This window comes from Podarcis vaucheri (genome assembly GCF_965113315.1).
Source record: "Podarcis vaucheri genome assembly, chromosome: 10".
NCBI lineage: Eukaryota > Metazoa > Chordata > Lepidosauria > Squamata > Lacertidae > Podarcis > Podarcis vaucheri.
Window position 1 is genome coordinate 69,977,089 of NC_138748.1, and position 22,425 is coordinate 69,999,513.

At 48.6% G+C, this 22,425-nt stretch overlaps 1 protein-coding gene across 1 annotated transcript in view; it reads left to right on the forward strand.

Moving 5' to 3' along the window:
* The window catches only part of UBE2H (ubiquitin conjugating enzyme E2 H), a 64,062-nt gene that overhangs the window by 21,182 nt on the left and 20,455 nt on the right, over window positions 1-22,425 (forward strand). The window contains exons 2-3 of the mRNA XM_082239321.1: window positions 15,280-15,356; window positions 17,135-17,209. Of these exons, the coding sequence (XP_082095447.1) occupies window positions 15,280-15,356; window positions 17,135-17,209 (152 nt within the window). The remainder of the gene's footprint in view (window positions 1-15,279; window positions 15,357-17,134; window positions 17,210-22,425) is intronic.

Genomic DNA, 22,425 nt, shown 5'->3' on the forward strand with positions numbered 1-22,425 from the left:
CAGAGCAGTACTGACCAAGAATGGTCAGTGCTGCTATCAGCCAGAGCGGCCTCTCCTGTCCCTGCCATGTGGTCCCTTGAGAACTTTATGCGCCAACACTGAATTTCACTCTGTTGTCATGTAAGGAAGTTTAGCTGCAAGTATTTTTAATGGATTGCGCTATAAAAGTCATACCAATGTTTGGGATAAACTTAGCAGTGAGTTTGCCTTGTCTCAGTTTGGGATGAGTTCTCCCAAGAAGGGAGAAGGGACCCCTGACCATTAGGTCCAGTCGTGACCGACTCTGGGGTTGCGGCGCTCATCTCGCTTTATTGGATGAGGGAGCCGGCGTACAGCTTTCGAGTCATGTGGCCAGCAGGACTAAGCTGCTTCTGGTGAACCAGAGCAGTGCACAGAAACACTGTTTACCTTCCCGCCTATTTATCTACTTGCACTTTGCTGTGCTTTCAAACTGCTAGGTTGGCAGGAGCAGGGACTGAGCAACGGGATTTCACCCCATCGTGGGGATTCGAACCGCCGACCTTCTGATCGGCAAGTCCTGGGCTCTGTGGTTTAACCCACAGCACCACCTGCGTCCCTTTTAAGAACAAGATACCTTGAGCTTAATTCAGGTTGGGGCTGAATCGGCTCATTTTAAAGCTTGCCCCATTCTGAACTCCAGACCTTGCTGTGTTCCTAGGGGTGTCATTTTCCAAATTACCAGGTCTGTGGCCATTTGTGTGTAACCCCCCCCCCCCGTTTTTGCAGGCCTTCTTCCACTTCCGTAAAACATATCTTCTTGTAGCCGCAGTTGGGAAGGGCCGCAGTGAACAGGCTGCTCCTTAAACCTTCATCAGGTCCTAAAGCCTGACTGGTACCCAGCACAAGGACCCTTGCCAATGGATACCAAGCTACAATACCAGGGTTCCTTTCTGCTAGAAAGGTAAATGGGTTTCTCCCCCCATAGGGATGAATTGAAAAGGAGCCATACTTGTTTTTGAGCTGAGCTGGAATTCAATAGTATTTTGGCTTTGATTGCAGTAACCTTAACGTTTCCCACCTGGGAGCATGTGGGGTGGGGTGGGTGCTTCCAAAACTATTCATCAGCTTTAGATTTGGCAAATCACACGCTGTGTACTGGCAGAGGTGTGTGTGGGGGGACAGGGAAGTATAAAAACAAGCAAGAGCACAACTGTGTATCTGACAGCAAGAGCCGAAATCCCTATAGAAAAAGCTGTACTTGCCCCACACCCCTTCTGGCGCTCGGTATGGAACTGGCTAGGGCAGAAGGCTCTCGGCTTTCGTTTTTAAAAATAGCATGTTCCTAGAGCTCATGCTTGGGGGTCCTGTTGCAGGTGCTGCACTTCCCAATCTCTGGAAAGTCCTGTCAAAGCCCTGTGTAAGCGTTGTGTATTTTCCAGTTCCCAGCACAGCTACGAGGCTCATTGCAAAGTACCCACCCGGGCCGGATTGTTGTGGGCAGGTGTGGCGCAGACCCTTCTGTGGAATCCCGTGTCTTGCAACTAAATGCTGCGTTTTATTTGGCTTGGCTTGGCAGCCCCCCTACTAATGCTTCCAGAGTGTGCTGAGCAGCTCTCGGAGGCAAGTCTGATTTTGACAGAACTGTTGCCTCGCCATGGGGGCTCCTTGCCCGTCATTCACACAGTTTTTCTTGAGCGGTGCTTGTGTAAGCTGGTCACATCTACTGGCTTACGCAGGTGTGGTGTAGAATGTTGGACTAGGACCTGGGCGGGTTCAAACCTCCACTTGGCTATGTAGCAACCTTGCGCCAGTTGCAGTCTCTCAGCCTAAACTCCCTCAGGATTGCTGTGAAGATAAAATGGGGAGGGAGGGGACCTGTGTGCCACCTTGAGCTCTTTGGAGGTAAGGTGGGGTAAAGGTAAAGGGACCCCTGACCATTAGGTCCAGTCGTGACCGACTCTGGGGTTGCGGCGCTCATCTCGCTTTACTGGCCGTGGGAGCTGGCGTACAACTTCCAGGTCATGTGGCCAGCACGACTAAGCCGCTTCTGGTGAACCAGAGCAGTGCACGGAAACGCCGTTTACCTTCCCACTGGAGCAGTACCTATTTATCTACTTGCGCTGGCATGCTTTTGAACTGCTAGGTTGGCAAGAGCAGGGACTGAGCAACGGGAGCTCACCCCGTCACGGGGATTCGAACCGCCGACCTTCTGATCGGCAAGCCCTAGGCTCTGTGGTTTAACCCACAGCACTACCCTCATGCCAAGGTGGGGTATTCATGCAATAAATAAAAATAACCTCTGTGTCTTATTGGCAGGCCTGTCCAGGGTTTATGCAGGAAGGCAGGGAGACAAAGCGTGTCCTCTGTTTCCCCACTGTTGGGGAATGGATAATGTTGGTGATCAGCCTACATCGGGCGTTTGCTGCCCAGCTATTAGAGCAAATGCTTGAAGGCCATCTTGCAACTGCTTGGCCTGAGCCATAAATGCCTACACACCTCTCCTCTTGAGCTTACTGGGTTTTGTGTGGTTTTTTTTTTTATAAAAAAAGGATCAGTAGCATATTGAAAAACATTCCTTTTCTTGTCAACAGCTCTTCCAAAGAGGAAGGAAGGGAGGCGGTGTGATGCCAGCGTTCACTCTGACCTTGGAAGTTCAATAGCTATTCTTTTTAGGATGCTGGTCAGGAGAAGAATGTGTGTCTATGTGTGTTTTTCTCATGTTGTGCCAACTTCCTGCCTCCAAACAGTGAGTTCAGTCTGCTTGGCAGGTGCACTGAAGGTCCATACAATCTGGGGGTAAGCCTACATTTTCCAGTGGAACAGCTCCACAGAGGTCTTGGAGAAAAGGGGATTATATCTGTCCATAGAGAATAGGCCTATCATCAACTATCAGCATGGTAACACAATGGAGCCTCCGTCTGCAAGGGATGTATACCCCTGAATCCTAGCTGCGTAAGGGGCAGAAATGTGTGGTGGGATTAGGACTCCATGCTCGGCTTGTGAGCTTCCCAGAAGCACCAAACTGGCCACTATGGGACCCCGGGGCTCTCTCCTTCTGCTCCTCTCTCTCTTCTCCGCTCTAGCCTCACTTCTGTGCCTGTTTACATAGTTGTCCTGAGATAATGCCGCCTTAATTCTCTGCAATCTGCCTTTTTCCGTGACCAGAGGGTTATTCAGGGCCACTTCAGGCATTAATATGTTTATCAGAGCTGCTCTTCAGGTTTCCCAGGCTGGCCCATTTTACGGGAGATATGAGCATCTACTGCTCAAAAAGCTCTGCGCTCTGAAAGGCACTCCACTCCTCATGGACCAAAGGGGGAATGAGAAGGCAGCCATTAATTGATTGGACCTTAAAACGAGGAGCAACTGGAAGCAAACCACTTTGATCTCCTCCCCTCAAATCCTTCATTTTGGAGTTTCTATTAAATATGGAGGCAGGTGATATATTTGGAGCTGGTTTGCTAGAGCCATATCTCGTGTGCACGTATTTTTCCTGTCCCACTGTTGTCGTAGGCTAATCAGGTTTTGCAAGCTCTTCCCCAATAGGGATTCGAAAGCTTGTAAGACCTGTTTGACCAGAGACAAAAGAGATGAGTGTGCACACCATGGAAAACAGTGTCTGAAAAACACTACCTCCAAATAACTCTTCAGGGAAACAAATCATTTGCTTCCCATGATAGCTTTCGGGAAGAATGCATCATTCTTGCATGAGCACTTGGTGGGTTTCCATGAAAGAACCAGGTGTTCACCAGGGCTGCCATCTTTATCTGGAGGTGGGCTCTACGGAGCTGAAACTGCACATTTAATCCTGACTAGTAGGGGGAAAGGGACACGGGTGGCGCTGTGGTCTAAACCACTGAGCCTCTTGGGTTTGCTGATTGGAAGGTCAGGGGTTCGAATCCCCGCGACGGGGTGAGCGCCCGTTGCTCGGTCCCTGCTCATGCCAACCTAGCACTTTGAAAGCACGTCAAAGTGCAAGTAGATAAGTAGGTACCGCTCCGGCGGGAAGGTAAACAGCGTTTCCATGCTCTGCTGTGGTTCGCCAGAAGCGGCTTAGTCCTGCTGGCCACATGTACGCTGTACGCTGGCTCCCTTGGCCAATAAAGTGAGATGAGCGCCGCAACCCCAGAATCAGCCATGACTGGACCTAATGGTCAGGGGCCCCTTTACCTTTTAGTAAGGCAAAAGGCTCTGAGACACTGCCCGGCAGGATTTAAGAAATCTTGAAAAGCTTCTGGGAGAACAGAGGCGCAGAGTGGTAAAGGTAAAGGTACCCCTGCCCGTACGGGCCAGTTGTGTTTGACTCTAGGGTTGTGCGCTCATCTCACTTAAGAGGCCGGGAGCCAGCGCTGTCCGAGGACACTTCCGGGTCACGTGGCCAGCGTGACGAAGCTGCTCTGGTGAGCCAGCCCCAGCGCAGCACACGGAAACGCCGTTTACCTTCCCGCTATAAAGCGGTACCTATTTATCTACTTGCACTTAGGGGTGCTTTCTAACTGCTAGGTGGGCAGGAGCTGGGACCGAAAGACGGGAGCTCACCTCGCCACGGGGATTCGAACCGCCGACCATACGATCGGCAAGTCCTAGGCACTGAGGTTTTACCCACAGCGCCACCCACGTCCCTGAGGCGCAGAGTGAGCTCAGCACCAGTGTCCCCCATGGGTGGGGTGAAGAGACTCTGCTGCTACAAAAGCCCACATCCTCTGTGAACCCTTGTCACTGGGTGGTGGGTACCAGGGTCAAACTAGGCACGGGATGGGGGCCATCTCCTGACCCTTTACCATTTGATATTGAAATCATAACCGTGGGCAGCTTCAGATGTTGTCAGAGCAGTGACGGGAGGTGGGGCAGTTTAATTCTTTCCATCTGAAAGCAGCACGGGAAGGGCAGTTTTAATTAGAGAGAGAAAATGCCCCATTGGGAAAGGCTCCCTCCCCACCATTCTCTACTACTCTGATCAAATTTGCAGTCCCACCACCCCCAAGCTGCATTTCAGATTTTAAAGATATAGGGCGACTGCCTGCCGTCCTTCAACTGTACCTCTACTCTTGAGCAGGAAATGAGAAAGCCGCGCCTCACAGGCTGCTAAGAAGCAGCTGCTCCCCTGCTCAGCTAGAATCTATGGACATTTCCCACAGGTCTCCATGGAGGGGGTATTTGTGTTATTACCATTTATTAAGTTTTGTATCCCTCCCTCCCTTCCTCCCGAAGGAGCCCAGGGCGGCAAAAAAACAAAGCAGCGAAAACAGTGCAATTAGAAACGAAAACATACTCGCGGCATTCGAAACTGTTTAAGAACATCTGCAAACGTGTTAGATCGAAAACATTCTGCTCAGAATAAGAACAATATTCTGCTATAAGACGCACCAGCTGGCTAACTCGAGGTGTCCGCGGACGTTTCACAACAGCCGTCAGAACGTTATCCAGCCGTCGTCGGGCAGAGTTGGAGGCAAATCAATGAGAGCAAGAACCGGGCGGGAAGGGGGGGGCAAGTGAAGGTTGTCCCTGGGAACTGACTTGCAGTTGTCCCCCAGATGCTTTGGGGCTACATCAGCCCCAGCCAGAGCAACCAATAATAATAATAATGGAAGTTTCGTCCAAAACATCTGGACGGCAGGCACCAAGTTGGGGGAAGCCGTTGCAAACAGAGGAATTTGAGGACAGTGACTCTCCTGGCATTGTATTGCATATTGCTAAGAATTTTAGCGATCTCTTTCCTTGGCAAATGGCAACAGCTAATGTAGCAAAAGAATGTTACTGGGGAATTCAGTATGTAGATTCGGTCTGTTTTTGATATCTCCTACCTTGGACAAAATGTACTTTTGTTTCGAGCCTGCAGAAGTTCAGCTCCCCTGGGATATCTCTCTCTCTCTCTCACACACACACACACACGCTTTTCTCCCTGATGTTTCCTTAAAAAACTATTTGTGCATGCATGTGTTTGTTCCCGTTCTTTCACTATTGGGATTCTCCTACCTGCTAAGAATGAGGAAATGCCTCTGAGTTGGTCAGTTTGTGCAAAAGGGAAAAATGCCCAGAGTATCCTGCTGCTCCCACAGTCCCTTGTCCAAGACTGTGTTGGAAGTGGGATGTTGGGTGTACACAGTTGCCCTGAGGCCGTTGGCACTGTTCTCTGGATGAGCAAGCAAGTGGCATATTACAAGGCTGAACCAACTCCCCTGGAGCCGTTGCTCAGGACCAGAGAGGCATCAGGATTAGGAGAACGTCCAGGTCTAAATTCAGAATGGAAAACCGTCTGCTAAAAGCTTGCAGGAAACCTAGTCTTAATTATACAAATCTCCTATTTAGCGCTTAAGATACGGTGGTATGAAATTTATTTAATGCTGTTTTTTTTGTTATTTTTAACCAAGGCTGGCAGAATGAATCGACTCTTATGTTTCCAGCACTTGACAAAGCTGAAGAAATATTTCAGAATCCATTACATTTCTTAGCAGCTAGGTATCTGGGATTTTCCCAGTTCTGGATTTATGCCTTTAACCTGCACTTAGGACTCTCACTTGGATGAATTTAAGCCTTAGAATGGTTGAACTGCTGGTTTTTGGCATGCTGGTTTCGACTTCCCTCGTGGGTTCGGGTAGGGAAGGGAACAGAATCACATTGGCTTAGTCAGATAGTACTGTGCGCAATCAGATTTGCCATTTTTTGTATGTTGTGTTATTACCATGGTTGCCTGTGGACTGTTGTGGCCCTTATGGAAAGACAGTTTATAAATAGAGAAGGAGAGCTTTGTATTGCCCTCGCTGGCTCTGTGGTACAGTGTGGTGGAAGAGAGTAAAATGCAGTTTGCAGTAAGTTTTTGGTGTGTATCAGTCAGAGAGAGAGCGTCATTCAGAGGCTCACACCCCTAGGAAGTCTGCTCGTAGCAAGGACTTGGGTGGGATCTGCCAAGGCAGTAGAAATTATTTGCTGTATCAAACCTCTTGTCAGTGAAAGCTACTCCCTTCAGTGGGGAAGTGGCCATAGCTCATTGGCACTTCACTTACTTTGCATGCTGAGAATCCAGGAATCTCAGACAAATTGAAAGATATTTGTTAGCAGGGCTAGGGAAGACTGCTGGTATGACTATTAATATAATTTCACATAGATCATGGGTGGGAAACCTTTATGGCTCCACAGACTCAATCCTTAGCTTCCCGCCCTGACCCCTTCTTTAGGGCTGCCATCACACCCACAGTTTGTACGCGGCCCAGCAACCACTTGGGGGAGGCACCTTATTGCTGCTGGTAAGACAGTTGCCCTGGCTTCTGTGCCCAGCGCTCTGCAATTTGCCTGTCTGTCTCTACACCCTCACCCGGTGCGCAGAAGTTTTTGTGTCACTTACTCTATTTTTCCTGCTTCCCCATGATTTGATCCAGCAAACCCAACGCAGTTTCAGTTTCTGGGCTTTTTGGTACAGTTTCTGAGCTTTTGGGAGTTGGGCAGTCTGGAGCCAGTATGAACACACCTTGTATTGAATTGGACTGTTGAGCCTTCTAGCCCACTTCTCTGTCTTCTCTGACGGGCAGTGGCACACGCTAAGGCCTCCTCAAAAAAATAATAATAAAATTCTCAGCTCTGCTACCTGAGAACTTTTAAACTGCAGGTACCACAGATGCATACGGGACGTGGGTGGCTCTGTGGGTTAAACCACAGAGCCTAGGACTTGCCGATCAGAAGGTCGGCGGTTTGAATCCCCGCGACGGGGTGAGCTCCTGTTGCTCGGTCCCTGCTCCTGCCAACCTAGCAGTTCAAAAGCACATCAAAGTGCAAGTAGATAAATAGGTACCACTCCGGCGGGAAGGTAAACGGCGTTTCCGTGCGCTGCTCTGGTTCGCCAGAAGCGGCTTAGTCCTGCTGGCCACATGACCCAGAAGCTGTACGCCGGCTCCCTTGGCCAATAAGCGAGATGAGCGCCGCAACCCCAGAGTCGGCCACGACTGGACCTAATGGTCAGGGGTCCCTTTACCTTTACCACATATGCATAGCTTATGCACTCCCACTGAACTGTGGCTCCTCACCTAAGGTTGAGTCTTGTGCTGGCTCCAGCATGATGGAAATGGGATTTGAACCCACGACTCCATGGAAGCAAGCTTGGGGCAGGGACCCTAAATAAGGCACTGTGGCATAGGAGCCGAGTGCTTAGTATAATAGGGTCTTGTGAGAACTGGGGCGAGGAGGCTTGTGCTTTCATTTTAAGTTATGGGTCAGTTTCATGGGGTTCTGTTCAAAAGATGTTGGGGTATAGGGGTCCTTTGGGCACTAATTACACATGCTGGGCTTTTGAGGGTGCTAGCTCCGGGAACTTAGAGCAGGGCACAGGGCTCCCCCCCCCCTTAAAAAGGTAAAGGGACCCCTGACCATTAGGTCCAGTCATGACTGACTCTGGGGATGCGGCGCTCATCTCGATTTATCAGCCGAGGGAGCCAGCGTACAGCTTCCGGGTCATGTGGCCAGCAGGACTAAGCCGTATCTGGCGAACCAGAGCAGCGCACGGAAATGCCGTTTACCTTCCCGCCGGAGCGGTACCTATTTATCTACTTGCACTTTGAGGTGCTTTCAAACTGCTAGGTTGGCAGGAGCTGGGACCGAGCAGCGGGAGCTCACCCCGTCGCAGGAATTCGAACTGGCGACCTTCCGATCAGCAAGTCCTAGGCTCTGTGGTTTAACCTACAGCGCCACCCGCGGCCTCCCCCCCCCCCTTAGGAATGCACAAAAATACAGAGCTCTGGGCTTCCCCCTTTAGTTGCCTTTGCTTCAGCTACCGGAAGCCAGCCTGTGTCAAGTCTTACAGCACTTCTGCGAAATGCACTTTTGCATTCTCTCTCTATTCCCCCCCCCAGCAAGATAAAAAAGGGGGGGATCATCTCAAAGAAACTGAAATCAGCAGCTGCCTTCTCTGAAAATAACACATCTATTGTCTCATGGATTGCTTCAGATTTGGCATGATCTGTACTTTTGGAAAAGTCTCTTTCAACAGGTTATTTGAGGGCAAAGGAATTTCTTAGTCTTGCAAGCTTAATTCTTCCTAGCTCAGCTTAACTGCTGCTTTCTCCTGCCGACCCTTTACGTGTGGGGTGGGGGGAGCTGTGTACTTCTCATTTTTTTTCTTTGTGTGTTAAGGGCTCAGGTTGCCTGGGGGGGGCGTCTCTGGGGATTTTGATAGGTCTCTGGTAGAAATCTCAGCAGGCAGTGAAGTGCATTTGCTTAACGTAATGTAGAAGTCATGTCTTGTAATCCGAAGAGAGAACAATGTACACAGCAGCCTCATCGTGCTTTCATCGCTTTGAGCACCTTCCTCCTTGGCCCTCTTCTTTCTAGATCGGAGGAAGAGTGACACAGGGCCTTTTCCTGCTCCCTCCTCTAGCCGCTTGGGAAAGCAGTGGAGTGGCAGCCATGCCGTGCGTCTTCCAGCCTGGGAAAAAAGCAAAGCATATTTTTCCTCATTGGTTGTTGCAAGGCTTTGTGGGTGAAAATCCTTTCTGAGCTGCATCTGCAAAGGGTCGAGGAGACGTGTGGCGTCTGGAGCACAGTTTTTAGACCTTGGTTGCATCTTGTGGTTTGTTGGGCTTGTGGTTTGTCTCACCTCAAGCGCATTTCAAGCTGTAACCATGGTTTGCCTTGCCATGCATTGTTTGTTAGGAAGAAAAACCCTGAGCCTGGGTTCGCTTATACTGCTAAGCATGGGTAGGCAAACTAAGGCCTGGGGGCCGGATCCAGCCCAGTCGCCTTCAAAATCCGGCGCAGGGACAGTCTGGGAATCAGCGTGTTTTTACATGAGTAGAATGTGTCCTTTTATTTAAAATGCATCTCTAGGTTATTTGTGGGGCATAGGAATTTGTTCATCCCCCCCAAAAAAAATAGTCTGGCCCCCGACAAGGTCTGAGGGACAGTGGACCGGCCCCCTGCTGAAAAAATTTGCTGACCCCTTCTGCTAAGCTATACAGTGGCTTATCTTGTAGCGCTGCAGGAGTGGGCGAGAGGAGCAAAGCTTATAGGTTTTATTTTACAGACTCTCTTAAATAAACTCGCCACGGTTTTCTTGCTATTTGTGCTCAGCCTCAGTTTGGCTTAGCATTATGTGTAAACAAGGCCAGCCGGTAGCCAGTCCACGTATGGAGGTTCCCTGTTGATGGAAGGTGCGAGGTGACGAAAGCTCCCAGGGTGGAGCTGAAGGAGTAGGAGAAGAAAGCTGTGAATTGAGCAGGGGGCTTTTCCATCCTTTGGACCCCCCGGGAAACTCAACATACCTGCTGCTCCTGGAACTGGGTGGGGAGAGGCTGCGGCTGAATGAGACACAGCTGAAGGGAGCCTGAGGAATTGTCATCCACCTTGGGCCTGCCCATCATCATCATCATCATCATCATCATCATTTATTATTTATACCCCGCCCCTCTGGCTGGGTCCCCCCAGCCACTCCGGGCGGCTTTCAACAAAACACTAAAATACAGTAACCTGTTAAACATTAAAAGCTTCACTAAACAGGGCTGCCTTTAGATGTCTTCTAAAAGTTTGGTAGTTATTTTTCTCTTTGACATCTGGTGGGAGGGCGTTCCACAGGGCGGGCGCCACTACCGAGAAGGCCCTCTGCCTGGTTCCCTGTAACTTGGCTTCTTGCAGCGAGGGAACCGCCAGAAGGCCCTCGATAAAAAAGCAAGTCTAGAGTGAGAGACTAGGGTGATGGCTGCTGTTTCCACAAGGTCTTTTCGTTGTGAGACTTCTGTGGGTGAGCTTGCTTGGACCTTGGGTGAGAACCTGGAGGCGGAGAGAGAGGCTGCGTCAGAAGGAAAATTAATTGATACTCATTTATATACATTAGTAAGTTGATATTAATGTAAAGATGTTATATGTGACTGTTTATGTTTGTAATACTTAAGTATTTTCTGTTGTCGCTTTGTTTTTTTGTACACTGCTTAGAGATATTTTTAATATATCATGCGGTATAGAAATTAAATAATCAGTCAATAGCTATCGTTAGTGCAATCAGAAGAGCTCTGAACTGGAAAACATGGTCTCCAAAGGCAAAGCAGTGCCGTAACATACCCCAGTTGGCTGACCTGGGTCAGAATAAAAGGAAAGGACTGTCGTTTGAATGGTGACTCTGGCAATGAGAGAAATGTAATACAGTGGTACCTCTGGTTGTGAACGGGATCCATTCCCGAGGCCCGTTTGCAACATGAAAAGAGCGCAACTCGCAGCGGCACATCTGCGCATGCGCGGGTTGCGACTCGCCGCTTCTGCACATGCATGTGACGTCATTTTGCGCATGCGTGAGCGGCGAAACCCGGAAGTAACCCTTTCCGGTACTTCCGGGTCACCACGGGACGTAACCTGAAAGAATGTAACATGAAGCAAATGTAACATGAGGTATGACTGTATATTAGATATTTTGCAAGGGGTCATGTTCTTGAGTGTTTATGTTCCTGCAGTGCATTGTAAATACGGACTTTGATCAAAACTGTAAAATGCTTCTCATTGAGGGGGTGGGGGTTAGTGTTTTCCTTCTCACTGGCAGTCCCTCATCTAACCCTCATCTCAAAAAGAAAAAGGAAAAAAGGGTTCATTGGAACAACATGCTGTGTGGCACAAAGGACTGCAGCTGCAATAGGGGAATATCAGAGTTTCACACATGCATGCATGAACACACGCATCCATGCATAAGTTTAGCTTCTACTCGCACAAGCATGCTTTGAGCCATAGTTATGACGTCCGGCTTGCAGTTGTGCGGGGCCTGGTATCTCTTCCCCCTCGTCCACAGCAGAGCGAAACTTTTCCCAAGGTCAAGAGACGGTGGCTTACAATCTAGTCAGAATTCATCTGGAGTCTCTTCCAAGAGCCGTACGTAGATCTTCTCCTGCCGGCAAATATTTGCACAGGCTTTTCTGCATCCTTCCGACGGCATCAGAATCCTGGCTGCATTGCGTTGTGCAGACACATTTCTCGGAATAATGTTTGGCAGAGGTGATGTGGAGAGCTAGAACAGGTTTGGGTGCGAGAGTCGAGCAACGCCACAGAGGTGTTTGCACCAAGGCTGCCTCGTACGAGCACTTTTCTCCTGAGAGGCTGAGGCAGCCTAGTCAGATGGGCAGCGTATAAATAAATTATTATTATTATTATTCTCTAAAGCTCTGAGTAAATCTGTACTCTGTTGGTTTCTGTTGAGACATTTGATTTGTGTCTGAATTTCCACTTTCTCCAGATTTGAGTACTGCTTTCTTAAGCGGACTAAATGCAAAGGGGGGGGGGGAGCCAGGATACACAACTTTGTTCTTGGAAGTTGCACATTCAGTTCCCTTTCTGGCAAATGGGACACCTTTTAGAAGGAGTTGTGGCAGAACTGAAGTCGCTCACCCCAACCTGGCCCAGAACCAGTTTGTGGTTTTATTTCGAGCTCCTGCAGCGAGTAAGAGATCACACAGAGAAGCTGTGCAACATTTGATTATCTTCCTCTCCTCCCCTTTTTAAGAATATCAGTTAATAACTTAGGTATGTTTGACAGTGGAATTTGCTGCCAAGGAGTGTGGTGGAGTCTCCTTCTTTGGAGGTCTTTAAACAGAGGCTTGACAACCATATGTCAGGAGTGCTCTGATGGTGTTTCCTGCTTGGCAGGGGGTTGGACTCGATGGCCCTTGTGGTCTCTTCCAACTCTATGATTCTATGAAAATAAAAAAATTCCTTCCAGTAGCACCTTAAAGACCAACTAAGTTAGTTCTTGGTATGAGCTTTCGTGTGCATGCACACTTCTTCAGATACACTGAAACAGAAGTTGCCAGATCCTTCTATATAGTGAGAAGGTGGGGAGGGGTATTACTCAGAAGGGTGGTGGGAATGGGAGATTGGCAGGTAGCTGAGATGAGCCTGTTGACGACTCTTAACGACTGCAATAGGTCTTACAGGAAAAGGCAAGGGGTGAGAAGGTGAGAAATGGCTTAGTCATGTATAATGAGATAAGAATCCAATGTCTTTGTTCAGACCAGGTCTCTCCATGGTTTTGAGTTTGGTAATGAGTTGCAATTCAGCAGCTTCTCTTTCCAGTCTATTTCTGAAATTCCTTTGTAGTAAAACAGCTACTTTGAGATCTTGTATAGAATGTCCTGGGAGATTGAAGTGTTCTCCTACTGGTTTCTCTGTTTTGTGATTTGGGCAGGCAGCTTTATTTGTTTTAAGGCTTGCTTATGCAGTAGCCAGTTGTTTCTCAAGACTCAGGGCAGTGGGCATTTTATTACTATTATCATTCTAACTATTAAAGCACAATATTAAAAAATAATAATTTAAAGTAACGCGTACAAGGATCAGATGCAAAGGATGACTGGATAGTTGGCTTTCTTTCAGGGGACTGAAAGTTGTATGGCGTGTTTTGGGTGTTCAGAATTTCTTGGCTAAACAGTGTGTTGCCAAAGGTGACTTCTAGTATTTGCATTTAAAACATTTCCTTTTATTGCCTTTCCACAGAAAGCTCAGATATACCTGCACAGTCAGAGAGATGACATAATGTGGTCTCTTCCTTCAAATTCCACCCGCCTTTCCCACGAATGAATGGGCAGTAAAATGGCAAATATAATTCATTGTGAACAGGAGTAAGGCGATGCATGCTGAGGCAATAAATAAATAAATGAATCTTTATTTCACTGGTGGTGATTGACCAGGGATCATAGTGGCGAGTTTGATGAAGCTGACGGCCCAGTGTGCGGCAGCTGTCAAAAGGGGAAATTCCATACTGGGGATCATTAAGAAGGAAATTAAAATAAACCTACAGGTACAGTAATGCCGTTACACAGATCTGTTGGAATACAAATCCCATTTGGAATAGTATGTCAGCTTCTTGAAAAAGGTTTGGAAAAGAGACAACCAAATGATTTCTCCGCAAAGAAAGCTTGCAGCATAGGAGATCCTTTAGTTTAAAGAAAATGCGAGTAAGAGGTGACACGATAGAATCTTGTAAAATTATGCATGGCATGGAGAAAATGAATACAGTGGTAAAAAGGTAAAGGTAAAGGGACCCCTGACCATTAAATCCAGTTGTGGCCAACTCTGAGGTTGTGGCTCTCATCTCACTTTACTGGCTGAAGGAGCCGGCGTTTGTCCGCAGACAGCTTCCGGGTCATGTGGCCAGCATGACTAAGCCGCTTCTGGCGAACCAGAGCAGCATACGGAAACGCCGTTTACCTTCCCGCTAGAGTGGTACCTATTTATCTACTTGCACTTGACATGCTTTCGAACTGCTAGGTTGGCAGGAGCAGGGACCAAGCAACGGGAGCTCACCCCGTCGCGGGGATTCGAACCGCCGACCTTCTGATTGGCAAGCCCTCGGCTCTTTGGTTTAACCCACAGCTCCACCCGCGCCCCTGAATACAGTGGTACCTCGGGTTAAGAACTTAATTCGTTCTGGAGGTCCGTTCTTAACCCGAAACTGTTCTTAACCTGAAGCACCACTTTAGCTAATGGGGCCTCCTGCTGCCACCGTGCCGCTACTGCGCAATTTTTGTTCTCATCCTGAAGCAAAGTTCTTAACCCAAGGTACTATTTCTGGGTTAACGGAGTCTATAACCTGAAGCGTCTGTAACCTGAGGTACCACTGTAGAGAAAAGCTTCTCCCCCGCCCTTTCGTAGCACTGGGAACTCGTAGGTACCCAGAGAAGTTGAATGTTGGAAGATTCAGGACATATAAAAAATAAAGTGCTGGTTCACACAGCGGATAGTTAAAACTCTGGGATTTGCTCATGCGGGAGACAGTGATGGCCAGCAACTTGGGGTGGTTTTAAAAGAGGATTTGACAAATTCATGGAGAGGGCTAACGAGGGCTGCTAGCCGTGATGACTTTGGTCGGCGTCCACAATTGGAAGCAGCAGATCTTCTGAAGACCAGTTGTTGGAAATCACAGGAGGGGAGAGTTTCTCTTGTGCCCGGGGTCCTACTAGTGAGTTTCCCCCAGGCGTCTGGTTGGCTACTGTGAGGACAGGATTCTGGACTAGACGGGCCACTGGCCTCATCCAGCAGAATCCTCTGATCTTAAAGCTCTCCATACAGAAATGAAGCCAACACTAGAATCTGTAACCTGAAGTCATTTACAGGTTTCAAGCCTTTATATCCTGAACTGTGTTTCATCTGTGTTGTCTGGCCAGGTACTTTGGTTCTGCTTAAACCACGGCAAACAGCCTCAGACGTATTTTGAACGGGCTTCAATTATGAGAGGATTATTTCAGATTTGCCAGTAAAGGAATTCTAACAATCCGCTGTTCCCGGGGTGCCAGGGTTCTCGAGGAGCAGGTTTGATGAGCCTGGCGCACGTGACAAACATTTCCTTGACTTGCATGCATTTAGTATTGAAAGTAAACATGAAGTCACCATCCTAGGAGGACTCAACGAATTTGTAGTGAAGTTCTATGGACCACAAGGAAGTAAGTATGCAAATATTCCCCACCATTTGTGATACTTAAGGTGTGTTTTTGGGGTTTATTTAAAGCACTTTCTACATAAATTGTTGATTTGCCAGGAAAGCGTACCATTGAGAAGAAAGGAAGGGGCTTGGGAGGGTTTTTGGCTTTTCCCCCCGTTCCTTTTTTACAAAAATGCCCATCCCCTGTGCCTCTCATGAAACATGTCCTGTCTTACAGTGAGGCTGGGGCTAACACTTTGGCACCTGCGAGTGTTTTGTCTGGCACCTACAAAAGCCTCCAAGTTCCCATGCCCTCCTGCTTACTGCCCTGGTCACCATGAGGTGGCAAGGGTGGTTTACTCCCCAACCACCTTGGAAAAGTACACAGAACTGGAAGAGGAAGCTGAAAGAGTAATAATAATAATAATAATTTATTTATTTATACCCCGCCCATCTGGCTGAGTTTCCCCAGCCACTCTGGGCGGCTCCCAATCAAGTATTAAAAACAATACAGCGTTAAATATTAAAAACTTCCCTGAACAGGGCTGCCTTCAGATATCTTTTAAAGATAGGATAGCTACTTATTTCCTTCACATCTGAAGGGAGGGTGTTCCACAGGGCAGGAGCCACCACCGAGAAGGCCCTCTGTCTGGTTTCCTGTAACCTTCTCGCAATGAGGGAACCGCCAAAGGGCCTAGGCGCTGGACGATGGGGGTGGAGACGCTCCTTCAGGTATACAGGACCGAGGCCGTTTAGGGCTTTAAAGGTCAACACCAACACTTTGAATTGTGCTCGGAAACATACTGGGAGCCAACGCAGATCTCTCAGAACCGGTGTTATGTGGTCCCGGCGGCCACTCCCAGTCACCAGTCTAGCTGCCGCATTCTGGATTAATTGCAGTTTCCGGGTCACCTTCAAAGGTAGCCCCACATAGAGCGCGTTGCAGTAGTCCAAGCTATACCTTAGTAGTAGTAGTCCAAGTTACACCTTTCCCCCACTTTTCAAAGCTCAGGTCAGCACTTGAGCTGTTGGATGGAAGGCAGAGTGACCAAGAAGATGGCGGGGAAGGAAAGGAAACTGGGACTTAAGGTGGATGAGGAAAAGGAAAAGGAAACAGTTGAGGAAGGGAGAGAAAATTGGATGAAAGAGAGCTGGAGCACCTGCACGCACTTTGGACCAAGCAGAATGCATCCTCTTAAAGTGGCATACTATTTTCCCCACCTCCCATCAAATCACAGGTCACCTCTAGCTCCACTGACCAAACCGTAAGAATCATGGATCTGGGGAATCATGATCCCCTCAAAAGCACCATCAAATCGTAGGTCACCTCTGCATACACGGTTGTGTTTTGTGATCTGGTAGTTTTGCTTTCACAATCCTTTGTCAAAATCATGACGATTCATGAGGATCCGTGCTGTGGATCAATATTTTTATGATGCTAGCAAGCACCAGAACTGATCTTTGTTGTGTAGTCCATCACTATAAGCTTTCATTTGATGGTGAGTTTTGGGAGGGCCCTGTGTAAATACGGAAATTCACAAGGCTCTGGATTAGTTTTTTACCCAGGCCCCTTGGAAAAGCCAAGTATTTGTGTGTGTGTGGCCATTAAATATAGGGTAGTCCAAAAAGCTGAAGGCACAGTGCCATTGGGAAGGTCTCCTGCAAAAGCCCCATTGGAAGCAAATGGGTTATCATTCAGTCCTTTATGTGCCTTTATGGGTAAGAATGCAAACCATGCTTGAAGATGTTTGTTCAGTTTGTGTTTGTGCGGCTAACACCGTTTTCCTTCCCTGATTGCAGCACCGTACGAAGGTGGTGTGTGGAAAGTTAGAGTGGACCTTCCTGACAAATACCCCTTCAAATCCCCATCTATAGGTAACGGATTCAAATTTTTACCGTTTTTCCTGCTTGTTTAACTCCTAGGAATTGCACAGTCCTTTCCAAATTATCGATAACACTCTGCCAAGGTTGCTGCTGTTGTTTAAGTAAAGAGGTCTGAACAATGTCTGAACAATGGTCAGATGTTCCATAGCTTAGACCTACCCACCCAGGAGCTGAGAGATCGAACCTCTGGTCTCTAGACTACAAGCTTCATATATGTAGCTGGTGTGCCCTACTTTTTTATTTCTCTGTGCTCTTTCTACTCACCCCTGCCTCTGCATTTGAGCAGCACCAGGAAGCTCCAGACTAAGAAATTGGAAGTGGTATTTAGCACTACTAATCCCCGCAAAACACACACACACACACACCATCAGAACGGTGCAGGTGTGTTGACTGGTCCATGCGTCTGAGCAGGACAATCAGTCCATGTGCAGTCCGCACAGCTGGCTTTCTGCAGTGAACATGGCATCGTCCAGTGAGCGGGGAAAGCGCTTCTGTAGGCCTGAGAACTAGAAGCTTGTATTTCTAGGAACCATGCATTTTTCTCCAAATGGATGCAGGAGATATTGTCTCCCTGACTAACCAGGCTCTCTTAAAGGTAAAGGGACCCCTGACCGTTAGGTCCAGTCACGGACAACTCTGGGGTTGCGGCGCTCATCTCGCTTTATTGGCCGAGGGAGCCAGCGTACAGCTTCTGGGACATGTGGCCAGCATGACTAAGCCGCTTCTGGTGAACCAGAGCAGTGCACGGAAACGCCGTTTACCTTCCCGCCGGAGCGGTACCTACTTATCTACTTGCACGTGCTTTCGAACTGCTAGGTTGGCAGGAGCTGGGGCTGAGCAACGGGAGCTCACCCTGTCTCGGGGATTCGAACCGCCGACCTTCTGATCGGCAAGTCCTAGGTTCTGTGGTTTAACCCACAGCGGCACCCAGATCCCAACCAAGCTCAAGTATTGCCAAAGTTGAAAGCTCAGTGGCTCTATGCTTGCTGAGGATGGGGTTGCTTCCTTGCGGTAAATGATACAGGTGTTAAAAGTATATGGTGTTTGTCTCACTCTCCCCAAAGGGTGTTTATTCTTCCAACAAAATTCTCCTCCATGTGACCAAAATAAGAGCCCATAGAATTCAGGGCAGGGCACAGTGTGGATGTTTCTCTACACCCCCACCCCACCCCCATCACTTGAAAGAGAGCTTTCCTCCCCCCTCCTTGGTGCCCCCCACTGCCAGACCTCCTGTATGAGTCACCAGCTCCTGCGTACTTGAGTGGGAGAAGGCAATATGATGATATGTGGGTGCCACCTACAGGACAGGAGGGCACAACAGATTGGAAGCCAGGGGTGATCAGGCAGTGAGAAGGCTCACCCCTCCTCCCCGTATTGAAAGTAAAGGAGTTCATCTAAGGACACAAGTGGGGCACAGTCTAAATCTTCTCTCAGTCCACAGTGACACAGCACCTGAGCATCTACAAATTCTCACCCTGGGTTCTGTGTCTTGCTCGGTCCCATTAGAGCAGGCATCCCCAACCTGCGGCCCTCTAGATGTTTTGGCCTACAACTCCCATGATCCCTAGCTAACAGGGCCAGTGGTCAGGGATGATGGGAATTGTAGTCCAAAACATCAGGCGGGCCGAAGGTCGGGGATGCCTGAATTAGAGCATGACAGAGCACTGGGACTTGCTTTCATTGTTTTCTTAGCAGATGCAACTTTGAGTCTGGGACAAACCCACGTTTACAGTTTCCAGGCAGTGGGTTTTGTTGCTAAACCTCAGTTTTAAAACATGAAGTTGGGAGGCAGCAGTGAATTGCGGCAAAGTCTCGACATGCTTTTCCTGGAGTTTTGAAAAGGGAGGTGCTAACTCAGCAGTGACTGTGCATTTCCACTTAAGGGCAGGTTTATATGTCAAGCCACAGAGGTGCTTATGAGGACTCTTCCATCTAGGGAACAGGAGACGCTTGAGGGAGACGCGTTGTGGAGACGTCCTGCGTCTCTTCAAGACGCTTGGACAAGACAGACGGCCTGCTCTCCCAGCCGAACATCCTGGTTTGAGTCAGCAGGCCGTGGCTGTTTTCATTACTTAAAATAGACCTTTGCATAGTGTATCTGCATTCTATTTTCAGTGTGCTTTGCTTCTTCCCTAGTTTGCTTTTCAAGTACTGTCAGCCCACTTAACACACAGCATTCTCTAGGGCGGGCCCGGGCTTGTGTCCTCAGGCAACTCAAGTGTCGCCACTTGGGAGAAAAGTCCACCTATTGTGGAGCTGAGTTTGCGCAGCTACAGGAAAGCTGGCCGCACATCTGCCTGTTAACAAACCCAGCGCTGCATTTGTCGAACGGAAATGTGTACACATGCCAGACTTTTAGTAGCACATGGAACTAACCGCTCAGGTAGATAGAATCATAGAATTGTAGAGTCGGAAGGGACCCCAGGAACATCTAGTCAAACTACCTGCAATGCAGGAATCTCAGCTAAAGCGTCCATGACAGACGGCCGTCCAACCTCTGCTTAAAAACCTCCAAGGAAGGATTTCCCACCACCTCCCAAGGGGGTCCGTTCCACTGTGAAACAGCTCTTGCTGTCAGAAAGTTCTTCCTGATGTTTAGGTGGAATCTTCTTTCTTGTAGTTTGGATCCATTGCTCCGTGTCCACTTCTCTGGAGCAGCAGAAAACAACCTTTCTCCCTCCTCTATGTGACATCCTTTTAGGAGAAAACAAGCTTGCTCCATCTTCCATGTGACAGCCCTTTGGATATTTGAAGATAGCTTTCACAGCTCCTCTCAGTCTCCCCTTTTCCAGGCTAAATATCCCCAACTCCCTCAACTGTTCCTCGTTAGGCTTGCTTTCCAGACCCCTGATCATCCAGCTTGTCAACATCCTTCTTAAATTGTGGTGCCCAGAATTGGACACAGTATTCCAGGTGTGGTCTGACCGAGGCAAAATAGAGTGGGTCTATTACTTCCCTTAAGGGACGCGGGTGGCGCTGTGGGTTAAACCACTGAGCCTAGGAGCCGATCAGAAGGTCGGTGGTTCGAATCCCCGCGACGGAGTGAGCTCCCATTGCTCGGTCCCTGCTCCTGCCCACCTAGAAGTTCGAAAGCACGCCAGTGCAAGTAGATAAATAGGTACCGCTCAAGCGGGAAGGTAAACGGCGTTTCCGTGCGCTGCTCTGGTTCGCCAGAAGCGGCTCAGTCATGCTGGCCACATGACCCGGAAGCTGTACGCCGGCTCCCTCGGCCAATATAGCGGGATGAGCGCCGCAACCCCAGAGCCGGCCACGACTGGACCTAATGGGCAGGGGTCCCTTTACCTTTACCTTTTAGCAGGCACTTTACAGGTGCGACTCTGCAGAATCTTGGGAATTTTCCACTCAGCTGTCCCCATCTCGCATCCAGTTTCTGAGTTGTTGGCACCTACCGCTCAGTATGCCTCGCACATCTGCAGGAGACTAAAGGATGTCCCCAAGCCTTTAGCTCCTGACAGAACCTGCATTTCAGTATTCTTGCCACGTTCTTCCCAACAAATACAAATGGTAGTTCGGCAACCTAAATGGAGAGGTGATTTGCATTGCTCTGTGGTAAGGGCAGCCTGTGCAGTTACCCTCCCTTGGAATTCCACCGTCTTTGGAATTGCTTGCCTGCCCACCAACTTTAGCAAACGCAGGCCAGGGAACCAACTGATGTGTGTAAATGTCAGTTTTCTCTTTTTAGGTGGGTTATTAGGGGTCAGTAAAGTTTTTCAGCAGGGAGCCAGTCCACTGTCCCTCAGACCTTTTGGGGGGGGGTCCTGACTATATTTTTTTGGGGGGGGGAATACAGTGGTGCCTCGGGTTACATACGCTTCAGGTTACAGACTCCGCCAACCCAGAAACAGTACCTTGGGTTAAGAACTTTGCTTCAGGATGAGAACAGAAATTGCGCAGTAGCAGCGTGGCGGCAGCAGGAGGCCCCATTAGCTAAAGTGGTGCTTTTAGGTTAAGAACAGTTTCAGGTTAAGAACGGACCTCCGGAACGAATTAAGTACTTAACCCGAGGTACCACTGTAATGAACAAATTCTTATGCCCCACAAATAACCCAGAGATGCATTTTAAATAAAAGTACACATTGTACTCGTGTAAAAACATGCTGCTTCCTGGACTGTCGGCGGATCGGATTTAGAAGGCGATTGGGCCGGATCCAGCCCCCGGGCCTTAGTTTGCCTACCCATGGTTTAAATACAGGAATTGCCCAAGGGAGAGCATTCGTGGTTCACTTCCCTCTGCTGATCTTCCTGCTATTCACTTGGTCTGGCTTTTTAAAGAACCTGTAGTCTTGGCTTTTCTTGCTTTCCAAAAACGTACCTGTAGAAGTAGCCGGATAAGAGCACCAGAAACAAGTCTTAGTAATATGACAATGGTGAGATGGAACCTCGTTCAGCTCCCTTAGTGGCTCTCCTCTCTGTCCCCCCTTTCTGGCACCATCAGGGCAGCTGAAGGAACATCAGGAAATCAAGACGATGCCATAGCAGCTTTTTCCAAACAAGTTGTCTTCTCCATTCCGTTGTAGCATTTTAAAGTCATTCTTACCATTGTAGTAATCTTACGTAAACCTCAGCTTTCTGAGGTCTGCCTGAAAAGTGGTAAATAAATACTCTAAACAGAATAAATAACAAGGAGGAAAGTCTTCCTCGGGGCTGGACTTAATAATAATTTATTATTTCTACCCCGCCCATCTGGCTGAGTTTCCCCAGCCACTCTGGGCGGCTTCCAACAGAACACCAAAATACAATAACCTATTAAACATTAACAGCTTCCCTAAACAGGACACTGCTTTCAGATGTCTTCTATAAGTCTGGTACAGTGGTCCCTCGGGTTACATACGCTTCAGGTTACATACGCTTCAGGTTACAGACTCCGCTAACCCAGAAATAGTGCTTCAGGTTAAGAACTTTGCTTCAGGATGAGAACAGAAATCGTGCTCCGGTGGCGCGGCGGCAGCGGGAGGCCCCATTAGGTAAAGTGGTGCTTCAGGTTAAGAACAGTTTCAGGTTAAGAACGGACCTGCGGAACAAATTAAGTACTTAACCCGAGGTACCACTGTACTGTACTATTTTTTAAAAAACATTAATGTGAGAGCAGCTCTGTGGGAAGCAGCAAAGCCCGTGTGGAAGCACTGAGGAGTAGCGGCCAGAGCAACAGCTGGCGCTGAAAGCCTGTGTTAAGAGAAACTGCCAGA